The 23500-nt window shown below is 38.6% G+C and overlaps 1 protein-coding gene across 2 annotated transcripts in view; it reads right to left on the bottom strand.

Annotated features, from left to right (window-relative positions):
* Nucleotides 1-23500, bottom strand: part of LRP1B (LDL receptor related protein 1B) — a 627450-nt gene that overhangs the window by 281032 nt on the left and 322918 nt on the right. For both annotated transcript variants that reach the window (XM_077784902.2, XM_085584138.1), the window contains 3 exons: nt 12729-12848; nt 11027-11155; nt 3769-4026 (listed from right to left, as the gene is read on the bottom strand). In XM_077784902.2, the coding sequence (XP_077641028.2) occupies nt 3769-4026; nt 11027-11155; nt 12729-12848 (507 nt within the window). The remainder of the gene's footprint in view (nt 1-3768; nt 4027-11026; nt 11156-12728; nt 12849-23500) is intronic.

Below are 23500 nucleotides of genomic sequence, written 5' to 3'. Positions count from 1 at the left end.
CAGAAAATTCAGAGATTTTCCACATTCATGCCATTAGAAAGAACTTTTGTTAGTTTGGGCCTAGAGATATCAGTTAAAATAAATGATTGGTTCTGGAAGTCTCACTGTACTCACTGAAGTAGGCTGTGAGGGGTCAAGGAGCACCCCTGTTACTATGGACAGAGGCTGCACAAGCCTCCCTTACAGAAGAATCACCTCTGAAAGCCCATTTGGCTGCAGTACTGTCTGCATAAATCTTTCCCAAGTGAAAAATTTCCAGCTTCTCTTCCAAAAACTTCTTGGTCTTTAAAAGACAAAGAAGAAACAACATGATAATGCCTGGCCTTGGCTCAGAACAAAATGTCTGTGCTGGTACTGCTGTGCCTGCAGAAAGCTGCCCTTATGTGAGGGGGCAAAACTACCAAACAAGCCCTGAGATAATAAATATTGAGTGAAATTAGCCTGATTACTAAGCACAAGAGGCATCTCTGGAGATGCACTCTGCTCTCCAGAGCTAAGAAACACCCAAGGGCAGGATCAGCCTCCCCTCAGCCCTTCTCCCTCTGCAGAGTGAGATGCTGACCAAGCTCCCCAGTGCTTCAAAGATCTGATTCCTCCCTCTGGGACTCATCCTCCCCAAAGTGGAGTCACGTTGGACTCTTCTGAGGATGAATGGCAGAAACTAAAGGACTATAATTTCCTTTCTTTTGTGAATCCAAAGCTTATGTTCAGTACTTGGAGCTGGTGCTGTATGACCCATCATGAAAACGAAGTCATTTTCATAGTCTCTGCTTTCCTAGATGGGGACTTTCATCTTTAAAGATGATCTATAGTCTTTGTTCCTAACTACAAGACTTACTTGCCTTCACTGAAGAAAACACTTTGAATAAATGTACTTCAAGCAGTCCCAATCACTTTGTATAACTGATTTTCTAGCACATTTTGTGTCAAATGCAGATTTATTTTTCCACTAACGAAATGATTAGAAGATAAGAATAAAAAAGATAAATTTCACAAACACTGCTAAAAAAACCTTTTATGTTTGGGGTTTCTTTTCCCCTAGTACTTTTAGAAATAACCAATTTCACAGAAACACAAAAGAAAGCTTCCTATGAACAACAGAATGTACAATTTTATGTGAATCACCCCATGGCCCTGACCATTTATTTGGCTTGAGCTGGCAGAGAATGCAATTACACTGGAAAATATTTTCCTTGACAGAGTTACAAAATTAATTTGCCTCATCAGGTGTAGTGCTGTATGATGAAGAGAAACAGCAGAAATGACCTGACAGGTAACAGACGGTGGAGCGAAGAAAAAGGAGAATTTAAAATTAAAACTCAATTTTGCAGCAGCTACAAGATTATCTGGTAGAGCAACATGAGATTCCTGCCATGTCCTGGCAGGAATAACTCCAGGGTGTCTAGAAGATCCTAATTAGGTGGACAGAAGCAGGTTTCATGCTGCTCCTTCCTCTGAGGAGACATGCCCAGACCATGGGGATTGATGCAGCTCCACTGAGCAGCACAGCAGAAGTGCCTGTGGATGTGTGTGCTTGGCAAAAACACTCCCACAGCTACATCTGTGAGAGTCTGTCAGTCAGAGCTCCCAGAAAAGTTGTTTTATTGAAGTCCCTAAGCCCTATTTCCCAAAACAAAATCAAAGAGTCAAAGCAAGCCTCTGCAGTGAGTTCATGTCCAAGGGAATTATTCTTCTTCATCGAAATAAGACTGAATGATTACCATGAAGTTTGAGAAGAATATTATAGATCACGGGCTATCTGGTGCTGGCATTATGAAGAATGAGCAGCTCATTAATTGCAGCACTGTTTTCATTTCAAACCCATGGCAGGGCCTTGATTTTGCAAACAGATGCAGTGATGCAGATCTGGCCAGCACAGGACCAGAAATTCTCTGGACATGTAGGGAACAGAGGGGCAGGAACACAGGGGAAGGGGTGGAAGGCTCAGGTCCACTCTGATGGTGCAAACATCATGACAGAACACACACACAGAGTTCAAAAAAAAGCTCATTCTGCCCAGGACTGTGGTTAATTTGCTTTTTCTTTCTAAAAGGAAAACAAAATATCAATGGCTAAGTGAATTGAAAATGCACAATGAAATACTACCACCATGATTTTTGGAGTACTTTGATAGCTAAAGTATAAAAAAGCCTCTAAAATACACTTAAAACCTCTGAAAAAAAAAAAAAAAAAAAAAAAAAAAAAAAAGCAACTGTATAGAACAAAGAAGACAAAGAAAAATTTAAAAATCTACACATAAATATATTTATACCTAGGATAAAAGTGTTCACTAAAAGTAGAATACTCACAATGAGTGGTGAATAAAAAGATACCCAAAATCCAAACCCTATTTTTGGAGTGATTTTTTAAAATTCAATTTACTATTCTAATATATATAAAATCAATAAAATAGGTTAAAAAAAAAAAAAAACCACCTTATCCTGCATACCTAAGACCAGCTATCTTTATAGTCTAAAGCACAATCTCAATGAAGAATTTATCACTTTTGCACCTCTAAGAGTTGCAATCAAATTTGTGCTTTAAATATTCCTGAGCTCATGGTCAGAGGGTTTGAAATCCTTTCAGAGATATTCTTTGATGCACATCTCACCTTAAAAGGATTTTCCCAAAGCTTAGATCAAATTTTAGACCGTCTCTATGAGAGAGGAAGAAAATATCTTTTTTTTTTTTCTTTTTTTTTCATTCCCTGCATGATATTTTGCAGGCTGTTCACATGTTAATGCTGATGCCTTGAGAGCCTACCTGGAACAGAGGCTGGACAGAGTGAAAGGAATAAAGTAGGGATTTATTAAAAGGCTTTCAAGGATACACCTTGGGCAGTGCAAGAGCCTGGCCAAGGCTACACTCAAGATGGACTCTGAGTCATGAATTTTCACACTTTTATAAATTTTGGTCAATTTTTCCATATTAGGGTCAATTTTCCAATTACAGCTCCAGGTGATTCAGTCCCATACTCCCAGTTTGCTCTCCTCAATTTGCTGGTGTTTACACTTTTTGGACATTTTTTGCAATGGTGTCCTTGGTTCTCAGGCTGGAAAAGGATTGTTTTGTCTAACTAAGCTGTGAAGAGGATTTACTAAAACTTTATCTGAGGTCCAGAGTTATAATAATGCAGTAAAGAATCTGGATAATATGAAAGCTAAAACTTAAGGCATTAGTGTGTGTGTGTGGATGAACACCTTCCTCATAAGTGAACTGTCCCACAGATTGAAAAGCTGACTGAGGAATAATGCTGTAATGCAAAGGCTAATTCAGTGTCATGACTTCAAGGATTTTTAAATTTATTTTCTTAATTTTAAAAAAACAGAGGCAGCACTTTATTTCCAGTAAGTCCAGAAATATTTTGGTATTTTTAAGAACTAACATACCTATGATAATTTGTGTGCTAAATATAATTCCATCTCATTGTTAGTATTGTCCCAGCAGCAAAGAATTACTCTTGAGCTTTATGTAGCACTATTTTGCCAGAGAAAAAAAGCCTTTTACATTTCTTCTTCTATTGCACTGTTGATTTTGTAACTCCCACACGTTATAGTTACTCCATAAAACCACACATCTTAAAAACCTTTGCATAGATACAAACACTGCAGCTCAGGCTGAATACAGGAGTGAAAAACCATAAAATGACTTCAGTGTGAGCTGCAATATTTAAAGAACTTTTTCAGCTGCAAGCCAAAAACACTTCTGCAAGCCTCTTTTTGTCAGGACACACACCAGGGCTGTGCCAAACCACTGCCAGATACTCACTGTGCAGGTTCTGGGCGATGCTCACTGTCCACTCCTGTGGTGAGGTCCCAGTTTTGGGGATGCTGCAGCACTTGAGCTGGCTGGAGAGGTCTCGGGACTCAACCCAGCACAGGCTGTCCTCCCCGTGGCTGCAGTCCAGGGTCACCACTGCAGATCCCTTCACTGGGCTCCAGGCTGACACCCTGCTGCCATTGAGGTACAAAACCTCAATCATTTCAGGGCTTGCAATCAGGAGGAGAGGAGGGCTATCAGCAGGCTCTGAAAACAAAGTGAGGAGAGTTTAAAGGATTAACGGGCTGTATATTTCATATTTATCTTTTTTTGGGTTTAATGTAGTTTTTAATGTTCTTACCTGCTTGTTTTAAGATATGCAATAAATTTGTTTTGGTTTTATTTTCATAACTATCATATATTCCCAATTATTAGTCTATTTTATCCTGCTGTTCACATCATTAAAGAAAATTAATTACCCCAGCCCCACAGCCTCTGTTTAATTCCAAGTATCATTATTGCAAAATTTTTCATGCCTAAATCATAAAATGAAATACAACTTATGCAAATTATCTCTAGCCAGATTACTGGCATTTCAAAAAAAAATAGGGCCAGGAAAAACTGCAGAACTCATGAGGACACATGAAATTGGAAAATGTTTTTCATATGAGAGTCTATAAAATAGGACAAAACCTGAGGAGTGGGTGCTGCTCAACGTTATAACCAACCTGACAATAAATCCAGTGCAGTGAAACCTTAAAGGATAGAAACCCTGCAGCTTCAGGTACACGTGAAAAAAAATTGTGTTGCCACATCAGGAGCTCTCACTCCAATGTAAACTGCTTGTTTTCAAAGGAATACATCAATGTTTGAATACTGCTTTGACATGCACCACTTTCTATCAATATTCCATCTAATGGAGTTCTCAAATTTTCACTAAGCAGTTCCAGATGTCTAAATGGTGAAAAAAAAATTGCATAAATAGAAGGATTTGACAAATGGTACTTCATCAGCAGGTCTGATTAAAGAGAAGAAATATTTCAGTGAGTACAGTGTTCAGTGGTCTCTCTCAAAGCCACAGCAATAGGTGTTCTCTTCTTTGGCAATATCTGCTTTATTTAAACATCTTGAGGCTCTCTTTTTTAAAAAAAAAATATATTTTGTCATGTAAAAAACTTTATTTCTATAAAGCTTCAGTGTATATTCTTTTGAATTTGGATTTAATTTACACCTTATTTATTCTTTCTCATCCCGTAATGTATATTCTCTCTTGTTACACATCTTGTCCCTCTCCAGTAAATCCCACATTAACATTTGTAAATCCACACTTCTGCAGTGTTACTTTTGGAACTTACTGCCTGTCCTCATCATCCCCACATTCACTTCCATCCATCCATCAGTCAGATCCAAGCATTATTTCCTCTTTGAATTTCAGAAGACATCCAAGAACTGCAGGGATTGAATTTTTTTGCAAAGCAATCCTTTGTGGTGTAAGCCATGAGTGAAGTTCTTGAGTTTTGTTTGTTTTTTCCTTTTCAAAAGATGAGGTGGTGGGGGGTTTCTCAGTAAATAATTTTCATTTGAAATCTGCCAGGTAGGTCCTTTTGCAGTCAGTGCCTGTAAATCTCTTTCCCCCAGTTCTTAGCAACTTTTGCTACCCTTGAGGAAAGGCAGATTTGGGAACTTCTGTCCCTGTCACCCACTCACCCCAGACTGGTACAAAAGGAGAGTTTCCATCTGCCTCCCGCTGAGCCTGGGGATTTATTTTTACATCCAACAGCTCTGTGCTCCGCTTCTGTCTCCCCACAAAATAACACCATTGCCTACTTCTGGATTCAATCACTCTTTCCCCAGCTACCAGCAGTGTGGTAAGACCTTTATTATGGTTTTTGCTCTTATTCTGTGTGTTAAGCCGGATATTTCCACAGCCTGCAATATCCAAAGCCTCAAAGAGAAGGCAGCTCACAGGAGCTGTTTGCAGTTCCAAAGCCACCAGGTGCTTTAGGGCTGTGAGAGAGAACCGGATCTTTTCTTTGAACCGACCTCTTGAAAACTCTAACAAGGATTTAATACCTCACTAAACTCCAGAGAAAGGCTGTATTTTGGTATTAGGCTCTAAGACATAAAGGAATTCTTAAAAGGAATTTGCTTCAAACCTCTTGAGCAGCAGCTGTAATCAAACCTGGCTGCAGACAAAGGTGCTGTAAGGACCTGTGGCATTGCCAAGAGGTTCTGCTCAGCAGGCACCATTACACATTAAAAATACAGAAACTAGATTACTGGGCTTGAAATTGTATTTTTTAAAGCATAAATACATTAAATAATTCAATGGAATAAAGCAGTTAATCATGGTTTTGCACAGTAAGGTAGATTACCTGCTTTTTCAGTGTTACTCAGATAAAGGCTGATTTCATAATTTTAAAAATATCATATATTGATAAAAAACTGTACAAAATATCAAAATTTCATATGAAAATATATAAATCAAGTTACTTTATAGCATAATGCAGATGAAAAACAGGACATACTAAAAATATCATGTCCTCAATCTCACAAAACCTTCTTGTCCATTCCTGAAGAACAGATTCTACACAGTTTAAAAGTTTTAGTGGACAGATTAGAATGAGTTCCAGTGAGCTGACAGCAGCTTTTCAAACAAGTGGACTTCATCCATGTTATCTTTTTCACAAGTTTGTTTTTTTTTATCTTCTTTTTTCTTTTTTTTTTTTTTTTTTTTCCTTTTACAGGAAAGATAAGAAGTGAATAGCTCTTTAATCCAGGGAAGTTTTATGATTCATCAGTCTTGACTAAAATGAAGGCATCCTCCTTTGAATTATGCTTAAGATAGAGTAGTGGAAAAGATGAAAGACTTGCATTTCCCTCCTACCGGATCTTGTCTAAAATACAGATCAATAAGTAATGCCACAACAAATCAGAAATGAGAGTGTTTTGCACTGCCAAAATTCTTCTCATCTGAAAAAAAAAAACCTCATAAATGCCAACATTTCCTATTTTTTCCACCACAACGATATGAAAGGCATAAACCCCAGAATTCAGTCTTTACAAACAGCTTCAACCTCCTTTTCCTGGGGTGTACATTGTAAATCATAGGGACTTTGCTGTCACCAATATGTGTATTGTATAAAAATCTGAAGAAATACTGAGAAGTCTAATTTTTTTTACATTATTTTTGATGTTTAACCATAATGTTCCTCACAAATGTTTTCTTTCCAAAGTCTGAGAATTTAATTTGGTGAGATTTTACAAGAAAATTTTGTTCTCAAATCAGTTAAACAGGGCTGATTTTTTTTTTTTTAAGCTAGAATTCATTTTTTTCTTTAGTCATTATCAGTTCATCCCATTTCATCTACATGACAAATGACAGCATTTCTCTCTTGATTGGCTTTGGATATATAAAATATATAATGAATTTTTGTAAAACAGATGAATTTCTTTTCCTCATCCAGACATTCCCAATTCTGTAATTTTCTTTCCTTAAATACTCTTCTCATCACACAAAGACTTTACAATTTAGGCATAAAAATGTGGTAAACAAGTTTTTAAATTCAGTAAACCACAAAAAGTGTGGTTTGTTTTATTTTTAATTCAGAAGAAACCATTAACTGCCTCTTTATTCATAAAAGAAAATATGCTTAAAAAGTCTGGAAAAAACCCACAATGAGCCCCCAGCTGTTTTGATACCTATTTTAACATCCTTCCCAAAGGGAATGTGCAGCTAAAAGCTTTCAGCTCCAGAGTTATTTAACTGTGCTGTGGAAGAAAATGCAGAATTTAATGAGGGAGAGACCTCGCCACCTTCCCAGCTGAATGTTTGGTGCGTGAAGGGCAGCAAAGAGCAGATTTTGGGGAATTCTCTGCTAATTGTGCCACCCCACACTGCAGAGATGGTTCAGAGGGGACAAGCTCTGAGACCACCCAGCAGCTGATGGACCTGTGGGGTCACCACCCTGTCCCCAACCCAGGTTCCTGCAGGTACCAACAAGTGTCACCTGCTCTGCACCTCGTGGGAAAAATAGCAAAGGTAAGAAGATTTCTAGAAACCTGTGAAAGCAGGTCTCTGAAACAGAAAGAGTAAAAAACTTACAGCTAGTTGGAAAGTCTGAAAGTAGGAAACTTAGAGTAGCACAGTGCCGGAGCTCACCTAGGTCAGGGGTGGCTCCGTGTGGTGGAAAAGTCTCTCCTCCAGCCCGAGCTTCCAAAGAAAACTCAGTCTCTTGTTGTTCAGTCTCAAGGCAGTCTATTGCAAGTTTTCTAAAAGATTTTCTCTTTGAGCTGCTGTGGTTTGCTCACAGCTCAGGCAGAGGCACACACACACCCTGACATCCTCTCTGACCCCGACTGCTTCTTCTCTCCCCGCCCAGGGCTGCTGCTCTCTTTTATATGGGACATTACGTGTTACATGGTTACAGTTTTTCCCCAATGCCTATTACCTATATTAAATGGTGATTTTCTCTTTTATATGGTACATTACGTGTTACATGTTTACAGTTTGTCCCCAATGCCTATTACCTATATTAAATGGTGATTTTCTATCTTTTATATGGTACATTACGTGTTACATGTTTACAGTTTTTCCCCAATGCTATTACCTATATTAAATGGTGCCTTTCTACTCTAAACCAATCTGTGAGTGCCAACATCACCAAGAACATGGAGATAAGGAAGAAGAAAGAGGGAGGACAGGGCAGGCCCAAATCCCTCCATCTTAAAACCTCTGACCCCCATGTACAAAACCAAAACCCCCCTGTACAGCACTCAAAAATCCTTCCCTCTGTTTGTAACTACTTCTACTATAATATCTAAATTTTTCTGACTTCTTGTTCTTCCTACAAGGTTGGTAAATCATTCCATGGTCCAAAAACAAAATCACAGCTGTTTCCAGCTGCCTGCCAGGGCCTCAAATGCTTCTGACCTGGGCCTGGAACCTCCAAAAATGTCTGAGGGACATTTTGAGTTCCGACAGCACAGCAAGCAAGGACATGAAACAATAGTTTGAGTTTTAGGCTTGGCTAAGACAGACCTCAGGACTACAGAAGAATATGCTTAGCAAGAGAGTAGAAGGTTTTAAGCTTAATAATGGAATATTGTGTATTGTTAATAGAAGGCATACAAGAAAGTATTGTGTGAAGCAGGTGCACGTGTGCTTTTAGTGACTGGCTAGAACAGTGATCAGTAAGCTTTAGCAATGTGCTATTGGCTAGAAAGTTTTTAAAATGCTCTGTAACAAAGAAACGTAGGTGACAGATATTGGCACGTTATTGTAAATCCAGCCCAGGGAGTTTCTGGTATTTAATGTTTGTCACATCCCACTGAGGGCAGAGCCCCACACGCTGCCCTGCAGGACAGAGCTGGGCAGGGCTGCAGAACATGTTAGAGATAAACAGAATAAACAACCTGGAAACCAGCACAGACCAATTATGGCTTCTGCTTTGGCAGGGGGCTGAGAGACAGAGACTTTCTACAATCTCAGAATCATCAATACACAGATTCCAACAAAGGGACATATCCCAAACCATTTGTGCAAAGCTCCAATGAACCCCTCAGTGTTCAGAAACCTCCCAGCTCATTCCCAGAGCCTGCTGGGCTTTTTGGTGTTCTGGGTTGTGCCATATCCAGGATCTCAGCATGGATGGAAATTCAAATTCAGAGCAGATCTGCTGTTCTTAACGTTGGAAGCTCCACAGAAAGCCCAGCCTGCACCTCTAGTGCTGCTTCTTATCTCCCACAGCTTTTACACCCAGGGCTGAAGCTCAGCTCTCTTCTTCATCTGTTTGACAACTGCTATTACCAAATGTAGACAAAGCACAGAGGCTGCACTTTTTCCATCCATATTTGCTTTAGGTTCTTTAAGGACAAAAGTTGATAGGTTTTCTAAGTGCTGGGTTTTCTTTTATCCTTAGACACCTGCTTTTTTTTTTTTTTCTTGGATCCTGTTCTTTGATCCAAAGCTACCTTTTTTTCCAAAGAAAAAATAAAGTAATGGGGAACACTCATTTCTGTGCAGCACCATGACCCTGGTTTGTCTTGTCCTACAGGGATTTTTTTGACTAATGAGTAGTGATTCCATTTTGAGGAATACTAAAAATGTGAAAACGTCTGTCAGATAAACATGATAAAGTAGCAAAAAATACAGAGAAGTTCCTTATTAAAAATTAATTTGTTTCATCTTGACATCAACAGCTAACTACAACACACATCAACTACAACACTTAGTATTCTGTGTAAAAAAAGGGAAACTAAAAGGGTAATCTCAAGCCCAGTACTGACACCATGAGGATTTCCTGATCTAGAATTGCATTATTGATTTTCATGTGGAGAAAGTGGAGAAAGAAGATTAACAAATGATTTCTACTTTTCATAGGCTTTCTTATCTTGCAAGACTTCGGGGTCTTTTTTAAAAAATATCCATGTATGGATCAAGAAAAAACAGTGTAAGCAGGAAAAAACTAACTCTTAGTGCTGATCAAGGAAGGACACATTTAGTAATGGCCTTTAGGTGAGGAAGCCTCAAAACTATCGCTAGACCTTTCTATTTCCTGATAGTAAAATAGCTACAAAAAGGAATCCTTAAAAATATATACAATAAACGTGACTTCATACTCAGCTGCAAATGCTTCAGTATTGAGGATGTTGAAGAATTCCTTAAGGAACTTTTTTTGTGTTTTAATATAAAAGCATTGTTAATTCATTATGCTGAATAAGAAAACACTGTGTACTATATTGCCTCATTAAGCACAATTGACTAATTTCCTCAAATACCCAATCCACTATAAGTAATGAAAACATGCACTAAGCAACAAAAAGCCTCATGTGAATATGTATATCAGGAAATTCACCTCTTGGGATGATGCAAGGACAAAGCAATCTCATGTCTTTTTTCATCCTAAGGGTACAATTACCTCATGATCATTTCCCCTGTCTCCATTGTCTTCCCAGAGTAAACAGCCTTTTTTGTTTGTGTGAGGAAAATCTTTGATTTATTTATGAACAGGGAAACTGGGAACTCTTCTAATCTTGGCTGAATTGAGTATTTTTCTTTAATTAATAATATCCAGATAATAACTTTTGATATTTCCCTTGGAGTATTGTCTTAATAAGTGAAAAGTTTTCTTTCTAAGCTTGTTGTGCAGCTCTTTGTAGTAGAGCGAAGGAAAGTTTATCTCACCTGTGTTCATCTCTGTCTTTTCACATGAATCCTCCAGGAGTAAACATATTTTCAGGAAGATAAAAAGATGTTAAAACTTACTATTTTTGGCCTTGCAGGACTTGTTATCGGGCTGAAGCACATAACCCTCCACACAGCTGCAAGTGTAGGATCCATCTGTATTTACACACATCTGGCTGCAGCTTCCATACATGTCACATTCATTCACATCTAAAGGGACATGAACAACATCTAGTTTAGGAATTAGGAAAAAAAAAAAGAAATTCAATAAAACTGAGAATTCTAAGAGATGTTTAAGTCATGAATCATTTTGGTGGGAGGCTTGATGCTTTCCCCTTCTCAAACCATGAATTTATGAGGAGTGTTTGGCTGTTGAAATCACTCAAGTAGCCAGAAAGAAGGGTAGGAGTTTTCAAGTTCAATAGCTCTTAATTTTGAAAGATAAAACCTTCATTATTTCAAGTAGTCTCCAATGCCTACATCATGTTAGGGAGACATTTGGGTCCTTGTTAGCAATAGAGATCACTGGTTATCAGGGTTGATGAATGGAGCAACATTTCAGGAGAGGAAGTAATTGATTACTCTTCTCAACCTATTTATGCTGGCAATGTCTTACAGTTCCTTAAATGAGCTGTCACCACTTCTCCATTAAACCACCATCCAACATCAAAAACTATATACTCCTCTAATAAATATAAAGAACATTTTTCTCAGCTAGGGTGTATAAGGATAATACCATAAAATCAAGATAAGCTATTTAACAGTGGTTGAGGGTTTAAGTAATAAATTGACATTCTAAGAAACCCTCTGTTTAAATTATTTCCTGAGATATATTTTTAATCACAAAACATGACAACCATAGAGAGAAAGAATTAATAATAAATTATATTTATGAAGAATCTGGCTCACTACTTTTAGTTGGAGAGAGGAGTGATTGGTAGTGAGAACATCCATAGGGCCATAGAACTCCAGGATTATTATTAATAGAGAAAAAATAAAGCAAGAAAGAAACACCTGATAGAGAATGAAGAAGTCATATATTTCAAAAATAGAAGAGGACAGTCTACAATTTGTCTACATTTTCAGTCTACAATTAATGACTCCAAAATAATGTTCCCAGCTAAGTTGTAGGACCTTGGGAGGGTTCATTTATCAAATTCTAATCTGGGTGTGACTTTATGGCTGGGATGTGAAACAGTACAGGTTTTAGAGGCTCTCCTGGTGAGGGAGTGTGGAGAGAGCAGCTCCCACAGCTGAGCTGCAGCTCCAGAACTGCTCCAGTCCAGCTGAGCTGTGGGAAACTGCAGAGGCAAGATGTCACTTAAAGCAATATTGTTTGAAGCAGGTAGAACTGTACTTTTAGTGATTGGCTAGAAAGTTTTTAACAAATCCTTGGCTGCTGGCAGTCCGTGAGCTGTTACCATCTTCCAATTGTCTCAGTCACTTAACGAGCTGATAATACAGTACAGCTCAAAGAGCATATCCTAACAGTCCTGTTCTATTTGTGAAAAACCCCAACACACTGATCCTTCAGTAACCTCAGGGGAGCTGCTGCTGGGGCACAGGAGCTTTAGAGAGTCAGGAGGGAGGCCCTGACCCTCATTTTAGGGTCACCCTTTCCCATTCCCTGCCCCAAAACCATGGTTGCCCCTGACCAACGCCTTAGAAGAAGGATGAGGAAGTGACACTGGAAGCTGTGCTGGTTGTCCACCAGCTCCCTGAGAGCCAGCAGGGAGCCATGGAGACACCTGGGTGATGATGTTACACTGAATTTCTTGTTTACCTGTGCAGCTTCTCCCGTCGCTGCTCGTTTCGTATCCATCCCTGCAGTAGCAGCGGGTGCCGTTCCTGGTGATGGCACATCTGTGCTGGCAATTCATCTGCTGGCACCTGGGGAGCAGCTCTGGCAATGGTAACACAGCAAGATGTTACTAAATATTTCTGTTATTCCTAAATCTCGAACTTTAGAAACATTGAAATATGTTTAAGTGCATGTCTCAGGAAGGAAACACCATGTACATTAGCTGGAAATATATCACACACAAAAGAGCTTGTTATGAAAACTGCATGTCAGCAAGTTAAACACTGGAAATCAACATTTCATTTTTATCAAGAGTTTCCCACAAGTTTATTACTGAGGTGTACTGTTGCTCTGCCTAAACATCCATTTTTTGCATATTAGTCATAACTATTGTTGGGAAAAAGACCAAACCAAGCCAGAAACAATCCTGAAATTGTAATAGTTATAAAAAACTCAGATTATGAGATATGTTTCAACACCTGTGTCTTTATTATTCCTCATACCAATTGATTTTCAAACTTTTAAAAGCTTGTTTATGTTTAATGATGCACAAAGAAAATTCACACCAAACAGTGAGGATAATTCTGCCTCAATAACTTAACATTGGACATGTAATGCTGGATAAACCTGTGGAGATTATACATGTCATTACTGCAGAAATTCTTCATAGAATCTGCTTAAATACACACCATCAGCACAAGGCAGGATGCAAACAAACTGTAGAAATCTTGTAGAAATACAGACTCCAATGTTTTCCAGTGTGAAACAGCACAAAAATCAAACAAAAACTGTTCCAACCCTTCCCAGCCTCAAGCTGTGTGTAGTGTTTCAATAATTTTGCTGATCAAAAAAACCTCACTATTTTAATGAGCAACACCTTCCCCCCCCCAGGAAAATGCAAAAAAAAAAAAAAATTGAGAAACCCAGCTTAAGGAGGTGCTCTGAGGGCATTTTTCAAAACTATGCAGATGAGTCAGAAAATAACCTGAAAATGGACAGAGAAATTTCTGCTACAGGGCTGGCTTTAAGTAACTGAGTATGACCTAAGGAAAAAGAGAAATCTGTATTCTAATATGTGAACAGTTTTAATCCATCTGATCATTATTCATCAAGTTCTACTTGGGAGTAGAATGAATATGAAGAAGAGTCTCTATCAGCATCTGAGCCCTGGAGCTTCCATTCCAGAGCGACTGCCGCTGTCAAAATAAAGGTGAAAATTTGGGAGAAAAGTGGATGTGGCTGGCACACAAAGTCATTACTTATTCTAAAAAGAATGTGGTTTCACACAATTTTCTCAGGGCATTCCCTAGAACTCTGTGCCACATCATATACAGACTGCCCAGAGGTCCATAAAGCACACACTGCCTAAATCTGCCCATTTTCCCAATGGTTTTTGGTATTTCTGTTTCTTGGGCCCCTCTGATAGATAGATAGATAATAATATTTTTTGGCTGTAGCTGGCTTTGTTGGTTTCCTGTTCCTAGTCCAGTCCTTAAATCTGCTACACCTTTCCAAGAACAAGTCCCACATAGGTAAACTGGAGAACTTCCCTAAAATGGTTCTGCACACTGAGATGGAGAGCTGTTGATTTAATATGTCTATCTGAACAAAATCAACATATACACCTCATTTTCTATACAAACATGGATCAGCCATCCTTTATCACCTATAATTTTCTTCCTCCAATATTTGTCTGATGCTGCACAGCCAGGAGCTCCTACTGGGTGAGAACTGTTTGACTCACAAACAGGACTTGGTTTGTTTTCACTCTTTCCTTAATGGATGCAGACAGGCAGCACCTTGAACCAGAACAGAGCTGCACACAGACAGGAAAGCTGGAGAACAGTGACAGTAAATTGGGAAGTGAAGTCCATTTGGGGAAAATTAAAAACAAAACCAAAAACAACCCAACAAAAATATCCTAAGCAATGACAACAAGCATGTACCTGCTCACTTTTTTTCACAAAAAGTTGTATTTCATTAATTTTAAATTATTGCTGTATCATGTGAGTGGCTTTTAACAGAAAAAAAGGTTGCATTTTCCTAACAAAACCATTAAAGAATCACTGTTAGCTGCCATCAGTTTCTGACTTCAGACTGACATTTTCCCCTCCTCCTCTAAATTATATATCAGATAATTTCAAATGCATTTTAGTTTTTTATTGTGACAGACACTTTTTGGCCCCAGAAATTTTTGCTCTGTTGCTGATCTGCTAACCCTGCCAGGGGAACCCATAAGTGAAAAAGCAAAAAAATACAATAACAATTGGGGGTAAAAAAAGATAGAGTATAACCAAAGTTATAAAAAAAGAATATAACACTTTCAAATAAAAGGGACATACAATGATCATTTGGTCACACTGCCTGAGCCCTTCAGGACTGACCAAGAGTTAGGGCATGTTATTAATGCCTCTACCTGATACCTTTAATAAATAAAACATTAAACACTAAAACAGGAAATGTATTTTCTACTTTACTAGCTGGTTTGTAATAGCTGCAATACTGATCCTGAAAACCTTTGGAAGAAAACAGAGTTTGACTGCCTCTGGCAATGTTTGAAATATTGAAGGACAAGCTATGGAAGACCGTGTATACATTTAAGGCTTGGTTAGATTTGTAAGAGGTTTCCTGGGAAGTGAGGAGGCAAAGAAAAATCATGAAGCAGAACACTGATATTTTTAAAGCTCCAGATAGGACATTTAAAGAGATAAAAGGCAGGGACTGTCATTTCTTGTCTTTTCTAAAATTCTGCACCCACTTTGATCTCCCTTTCTCAGTGAGAACTGGTTTACAAAGTACACAGGCAGTGAAGAATGAGCATCACTGAGCTTTCCACTTTCATCACAGCTACAGAAACTTCTGCATTTGTCAAAGCCTGGTATTTCTGCTGCAAGATTTAAAGGAAGGAGCTGCACTGAAGGAAACAACAAGAGAGAGCTTTACAGCTCTCTGGCAGAGCCACAGTTCAAGACGAGGAGCTGCAGAGCAAGACATGAGATTTGCAGAAATATGAGGTAGCAGAGGCAGCTGTGAGTGTCTTTAGGATGATCTATTTTCCCCAGACCCAGGGAGTTGTGACAATTCATCCAACTCTGATTTAGGTCATTTTGTACAGCGTTTTCTTTCTTCCGTGGGACACACGAAGGGCAGCATTTTTTACTTCCCTACATCTCCATGAACTCTCTGAAGTTGTGAGCCAGGTTTGCCACAAAAGCCACCCCATTTTCTCAAAGATACCCATGCCAATCTTATGCTTCCTGACTTTCATGCTGCTCTAACTCCCAGGTCCCACAGGAGAGCATCAATCAGGCAAAGACGCTGCTGATCTCACCTCCCCTAAAGTGATACACCTTTGACAGTGACTCAGAGGAGCTGTAAGCTTCCCAGACAAACTGCTCCCACAGGAATTCACCATAATAAAATCCTGCCTTCATTTGTTCCTTCTGTGTTCAATGAAACACATTGCTTATCACACTTCATTCAAGATGAATGCTATAAGGAACTAACTTCTCCTGAATGGCTTTTTAATGAAAGGTTTTAGCAATTGATCTGACTATCCTTTTTGTCAGTTCCTCCTGAGCTGACATGAGGTTCACAAAGGGTTCACACCAGGTTCTCATACTCAGATTGGCTGTTTCTACAAGGGGGAAAAGAAGCCCAGCTTACAGTTTCTTAATACCATATTTATTTATTTGGGGACTATTGGGGGTTGCCAAAAAAAAACCAAAAAAACAAAAAAAACAAAAAAAAAAACCCGACAAAAAAACCCAACAGATTTAGTGATGTATCTGTTTGTTACAGCACATGTCACAGCTGAGGTGGCCACAATACAGAGCATCACCATACAATTTCAGAAGGAAATTATTCCTGAACCTCCTGCATGATATTAAAGCGTTTTGGCTGCAATGGGTTCCAAATTATGTTTCCTATGTACTTCTGTAATATATAAATCCTGGCCTGCTTTTACTGTAATGACAATATGTAACGGAGAGTACTGACAACAGTTAAGTACTCTGTGAATTAAAATTTACTATGTATGTTGATAAATGTTGATAAACATCAAAATACAGATCTGGTGCAAATAAAAGGAACTGGCTGAAGTTTACATGTTGAAAGTGCCAGACAATACACCAGGGGCATAAAAGCAGAGCTCCTGTCGTCAGTTCAGGACTTCCCAATTTGAAACAACAAAGGATCCTTGTCACACAGTTCATCAGAGAGTGACCAGGAGCTACCAGAGCAATGCTGCCTGGGAAAAAGGGAAAAGCATCACTGAGAGCACTGGGAGAAGTGTTTCCCATAGAGGAGTGTTGATGTCAGGGCCCAGGATGCTCCTGAGTGCTTCCCTTCCAGGAGGCAGCTGTGCTACCCCTGCACAAGGAGAATAAACTCAGCTTTAAGCAGAACCACAGCCTGAGGGATTAGCAGGGGAATGAAGAGCTGCAACCTGATGGGGAGACTGGAAATTTTCATCTTGATTGGTGCCAGGGGATGAAAATGAAGAGGAATTAGGACTGCTGTCTGTGAATATATCAGAGGATCAACAGCAGCAAAAGAGACAATTTAAACTAAAGGGCTATTGGCAGATGTACAAATGAGTATAAATTGCCCATTAATAAATTCTGGCTGAAAATGAGAAGGTTCTTAGCTATTACCATAATCAGGTTCTGGAACTCCTCTTTGAGTGGGAAGAGCAGGGACAGGAAATAAGTGCTTGCTTTTGACATGGATCATGACAGACCAAGGAAAAGCAGCGTATGGACAGGCCCCTGAAATACCAGAAACCATTTAAGTGACCCAGGAGGTTCCTTCACTGTGTTCCTCAAGCAGCCTGCTAAACCACAACTTTTCATTATGGAGATAAGATTTTTTTTTTCCTTTTTGTCTTGGGTCTGAAATATACCCAAAGGAAAACTTGCAGGAGCTTGTTACGCAACTATTTCTTCTAATTGAACTCCATGCATTTTTTTTTTTTTTTTTTCTCTTTTAAATAGTCAAGTTCTTTTCGGTACCTTTGTGTTTCATAAATTTACTTGATCTTATCTCTGTTTTATTCAGTTTTTGTGATTCAATATTCATACTCTGATGTCTAGACTATTCTTATCACACATATGCCATAAGCCTTATTTTTCTTTTCTGGCTTATGTTTTGAGTTCTTGAATAACAATCCTTTCACAAATTAGTCTTTGTTGTAATCTACTGTAAGTTTTTTGTTTGTTTGTTATTGTTGATGCTAGAAAGACAATATAAAGCTCCGTGGATTGCTTCTCTGGCAGAAAAGGGTGGCTTGATTGATAGAATTCAACTGCTAAACTGAAATAATACAGCATGTTTTATCTTATATTTGTTGGTCATGTTATTAGTTTTTAATATCTTACCATAAAAGAAAAAAACACAACTGTAAATGAACTTTGTCAGACACCTTAGCCCATAACTCTTTTATGGTAGATGCAACACAGAAAAAGAGACATGAAAATCAGAGATCATGACCTTACAGCCCTGCTGTGGGTGACCTCTGCCAAACTCAGCAGAAAAGAACAAGGATAAAAAAATTAAAATGTTGGAGTTTATTAGCTGCTAGGAAAAAAAAATCTTAAAAATTTATTTAAAAATTAAAATATTTAAAATAAATATAATATTTTAAAAATATTTTAAATAAATATAATAAAAATTAATTTGGATCTATTAAAGACTCAGCCATTTACAGTTGCAGTCTGTAGCCAGCCCCAGCTGCCCTGCCCCAGGATCCATCAGGCAATGCAGGATTTCTGTACAATTCAAAGACAGGGTAATCAGACTCCAGAATGACAAGTTAAAACTCTGCATCCTGAGCTCTGACAGCAAGCCAAAGCAAATTCCAAGTCCTGGGTAAGCCTGCAAGCCTTTTTCTTCACACTGCTGGGATGTCTAAGTTAGGACTGCTGGTAGGTAATTCCATGAGCTCAAACTCCTGAGGGCAGAATCTCTTCCTAAGGCTGAAATGTTACAATAATATTTTTAAGAGAGGGAGAGAAATGATGCTTGAGGATGGTGCTTTGTCCTGGGTACCAGGCTGCTCTTAATTTTTCCACAAAATATTTACTGGATAAAATATATAGCAGATTGCTGTATTTCTACCCTTTTTCATTACTATAATCATCAGGCAACTGAGCCTTTTTCCCAGCAGAAAACATTTGATGCAGCAACTGGTGCATCCTGTGGAGGAAAGGATGATGGGCTGGGATGTCTGAACACCCCTGAGGCTCAGAAAACACCTGGGCAGTCGTGGTACCCCCTCCTAAACAACAGCTGTCGTGTAAAGGCTGAGCACCTCATTTTGTCAAGTTAGTTATAATTTATTTGTAAAAAAGTCCTTAATGCCCTGTGTCAGAGCTCAGCCACAGCTGCAGGAGAACCTTGGCCTGTAGCAACAAGTGATGCAGGAAGTTTTACTTGGAAAAAGCAGCTCAAGGCAAGCATGGTGCATTGTGCTTCACAATTTCACCTGATGTAGCTCAACCCGCTATTGTATCTTTCCCCACATCGCTGTCTCTCTGTTGGCAATCAGTCGCTGAACAACTTAATTTGTTATTTTAAATAGACATTACAGCGTGTTTGTCTCTTTTATGATTACAGGAAAATTACATATCTTGTTTAATCTGCTTGTCAGTCTGCACACAACCAGAAGTGTCTCACTGTGATTATTGTTCACTGAAAATGGGCATGTCTTGCTGAGTAAGTTCAGGCTGCTTCTGAGTAACAAGATATTACTTAGAAAAGACAAATTTTTTTCTTTTCTCTTTTTTTTTTTCCCACTGTCATTTACAACATATCAGAGAGAAGAAGAAATGTTGCAGAAAAAAAAAATAAATAATATGTTTCCATAACATTCAGCAGTTCTTTTCAGAGTATAACTATCTTAAAAATATTACTGAACAGTATCTCCCTACCCACTTCATGGATAAATTTATTTTTCAAGGATGTACTATTGAAATTTCTGCCTGCCTAAATCTTGACCTACAATATTTGGCTCAGCTTCAAAACAATTTGTTTTATGTGGTGCTCTTCAACCATAGCATCACACAACACTTTTAAAGATGAGATCAGCAGGTAGGAGGCATGTAGAGAAATATTGGCTTCACCCGTGGAAATGGCTCATTATCCTGACCTTTTGCTGTTTTAGTTATACCTTGGCTGCCATACACAAGCATAAGCTAAAGCAAAGTTCATATGGGAAAAAACAAACTGGGTAAATGATTTCATGACTGAAGAAAGTAATTTATCTGTTTCTTAACCTGGATACAAGATATAAATTTAAAAGGATAACTGTGAGAAGAATACACATTTATTTAACTTTATATAAACCCATTTACAGTTTTAGGCATATTCAATGCCATTCAATATACCGATTTTCATGGTATTGAGTACATGTTCATTTAGGTACAGATAATAATCTTTATGGGTGTCTAATGAGATAGGAAGCCTGACAATACTGCACGTGTAAAAAGGTCAAAGATGAAAGCAGGGAGTGATGAAGTCAGTGAATGGCAGAATGCACAAACTACTGAGAGCTCCAGAAGTCAGCAGGAGCAGATCGCCTTGGGCTTTTTAGTCTGGACTTAGCTGTATGAAATGCATCTCCAGAATTAGCTCACAATTTCTCAGCCTGGTAAGCAAATTGCAGTTCAGTGCCTGAGGAATGCTTGGACCCCAGAGCAGCAATCTGCTGGCAGGAGCAGAGCAGGCTCTGCTGGGGAAATGCTCAGGAATGTTTTGTGGCAGTGAAGGATGTTAGGAAGCCTCTCAGGAGGAGCTCTGGAAATCTAAATAATGCTGGAGACTGTCCCTGATTGTCTCTTCTGTGTGTCCCCTCACTAGGCACACAATTCCACCCAGCTCATCTGCTCACTGGATGACAAGGACTTCTAAGTGGGAAAAGTGTGATTTCCTGTGGTTTTATACATGTTTTCTAGCTTTATTGATGGGAAGCCAGCTCACAGTGCAGCATCATCAATGCTCAGTGTCCCTCTTAATTCTCTCCCAGAGGACTGAACCATCTCACCCCCTCATGAGCATCAGCTCACCCAAAAACAACGCTTTGGTTTTTTCATTGGTGCATTTGTGGGCATGGCCCAGTCCAGTGGCCCAAAGGATCAGCTGAAAATCTCTGATGTGCCTCAAATGAATAGACCCCAGCATGGCCATGCCCATTCCCTTCATGTGGCACACCAAGATGTTTCAGTCCTCTTCTGGAACAACAATTTTTAAAGGTAAATAACAAGTTTAGACTCTCTTTGTTGTGTTGTCTCATCTATATGGTGCAACAGAGCTAGGGATGGTGCGGAATTTTTAAAACATTGCAGAGAGGCTTAAAAATTATTAATTTTCTTTTACTGGTACTTGAGGAGGAAGGAGGTGAAGAAAAAAGGTGGGGGGGGAAAAACAGCTGGCAACTTTATTTACTTTGCTTGGTTCATTGTTATGTGGAAAAACATAATTAAATCATTCTGAAATCACAAAAGACACCTATAATAGCTTTTTCCAACGCCCAATTTCATGCCTCTTCATGGAAGTAGTACCTCAGAAATTGCTTCTCTTCGTGAACACAACTACACTTGACAGATAAAATCCTCAAAAAATTGCCAAGCAGAAACCTCAGGCTCAGGAGGCAGAGCCTTTCTGGAAACTCAGCCAAGGACTTGGAATCAATTACAAAAATAGCAGCAGGTTCCAGAGAACCAACATGAGATTCAGTCAGTGAACATTGTTTATGTGCAGTGAAGGGTAACAGAAAGTACTTTAAGTTAGAAGCAAAATTAAAAACTGGTAGCAAGGAAAAATTTTGCTGGGGAAATAAAATTCTTATTCAACTGTTGACTTTTTATTCCAAGGAGAGACAGACATACACACTCCTGGACTCTGGCAGGGGCTACAAAATGTGATACACTCCCTCACAAGCAGATGTTCAGTCAGTTAAAGAGGGTGAATATTTAATTTTTTCCCTGCAGCAAGCAGGGTGGGATTCAAGTTGACTTTTGGAGTGTGCTTGTCCCATTGGAAGTGAACCAATTCGTGACAAATTCTACTTTAAGTTGTATATTGCTGCTGGTGCCTGAAGCCACTCCCAATTGCCAGCTCTCAAGGCACTGCTGGCAGTGTTTTCCTGAGCATTTTCACCCGCAGGTGTCACCACCATTTTACACAGGATAACACCATTCTGTATTTTTTTTCATTGTAAGTTCTCCAGCTGTTGTTTCAGGATTTTTTTTTTTTTTTTTTTTTTTTTTGCAAAGCATTTCAAGTCTCTAGACCCCAAAATAAAACCCTTCCCTTTTCCCATCCTATAAATCAAAGAACTGGTGAACAGAAAACTCCAGTGATGAATCATTGCTACCATCATCAAAGCTGCCAACTGTAGCTTTTATGATCAAGTACAGTTATATTTTTATGTAGCTGCACGTACCTTTGCATGTAAAGGAAAAGAAAAATGCAGTTTTTCACAGGAGATGTCATTTACACATTTTATTAGTGGCCATAATGTAAATAAAGGCAATCCCTGGAACCTGCCCCTTGCTTCATTCTCTGGGCCACAAGCAGAAAAGACTGGGAAAAAAAGTTAATAAAACATGATGGCTTTCAGTGCCAATTTTAGCACTCCAGAGCCTGAGATTATGGGAGGGGAGGCACAGCTGCAAAGGATAACTCTGAAAATGAGAGACTCAGGTGATGTGCTTTGGAGGCTGGAGGGCACCACAAAGATCAGCCTTATTTCCAGCTCTGAGAATAAATATGGAATTACCAAGGTATTTACACGAGGGCTTCATGTGTTACTTCAACAGTCAGCTACTACATTCTGGCATGTAAAAAGTTAGCCTGGCTCTTCCCTGGCTTCCCAAGGGAGAAAAGAGCAAAAGGAGAGCAAAACAATAAACATCTCTTTCTACCTTTTCTTCTTCCTAGAATCTTTTTCTAAATCTGCTGATTATTTCAGAGAACAGTCCAGCTGTGCCAAGGGCTTGGCTTAGGACAGTGAATACAGTTTTGGTGTGGATCACTGCTTCTTTCAAATGTTACGTTGAGATATTCTCTCCATAAAGTACAGAAAACTGCTAGCATAATGTAGCTTCTCACAATTTCTTCAGCTAGAAACTCAGGAGATGGAAGTAACTCCAGTTACTCTTGGCTCTTTCCAGGTTTGGCAGAGAATCTCATTATTTCCTCCTTAAAGAGCTATAAAGCTGCACCCATAAAGAGTTATGTAGGAAAAGCACCTACATCCAAATTATTAAGTTAATTAACAAATTCATCACCTTAGCTTTTAATTGTTGCTATTTTTTACATCTCAGATTGATTTTTTTGCAAGATTAGGACTACTTGGAAATAAATTTTTTCAGTGTGACAGCGTGCCACTAAGACTACTCCAATACAGTTATCTCTGTTTTTTACATAAGTAAAATCAAGATTTACAGTTAACAGTTATAAATAACTATTTGCAATAATTTTTTCAGACACAAATATTGTCAAATACCTTTGATTATGTATATATCTTCATTATATTATGTTTATTAAATATTGAATAAATATTTAATATATAGAATATAATGTAATATTTTGTCATATATAATTAAAGGTATTCTTAAAAGACCTAAGTTAGAGGGCTCTCCTAACTTTTAACACCAGAAGATAATGATCTTACTGTTTGGATAAATGTAGAAGAGATTCATTTACTCTGTAAAGTTTTTTTACAGGAAACAGCTTTCACATGCTGTAAACTT

Source organism: Lonchura striata, chromosome 7, assembly GCF_050655825.1.
Source record: "Lonchura striata isolate lonStrDom1 chromosome 7, ASM5065582v1, whole genome shotgun sequence".
Classification (NCBI taxonomy): domain Eukaryota; kingdom Metazoa; phylum Chordata; class Aves; order Passeriformes; family Estrildidae; genus Lonchura; species Lonchura striata.
This window is presented reverse-complemented; position numbering and strand designations above follow the sequence as displayed.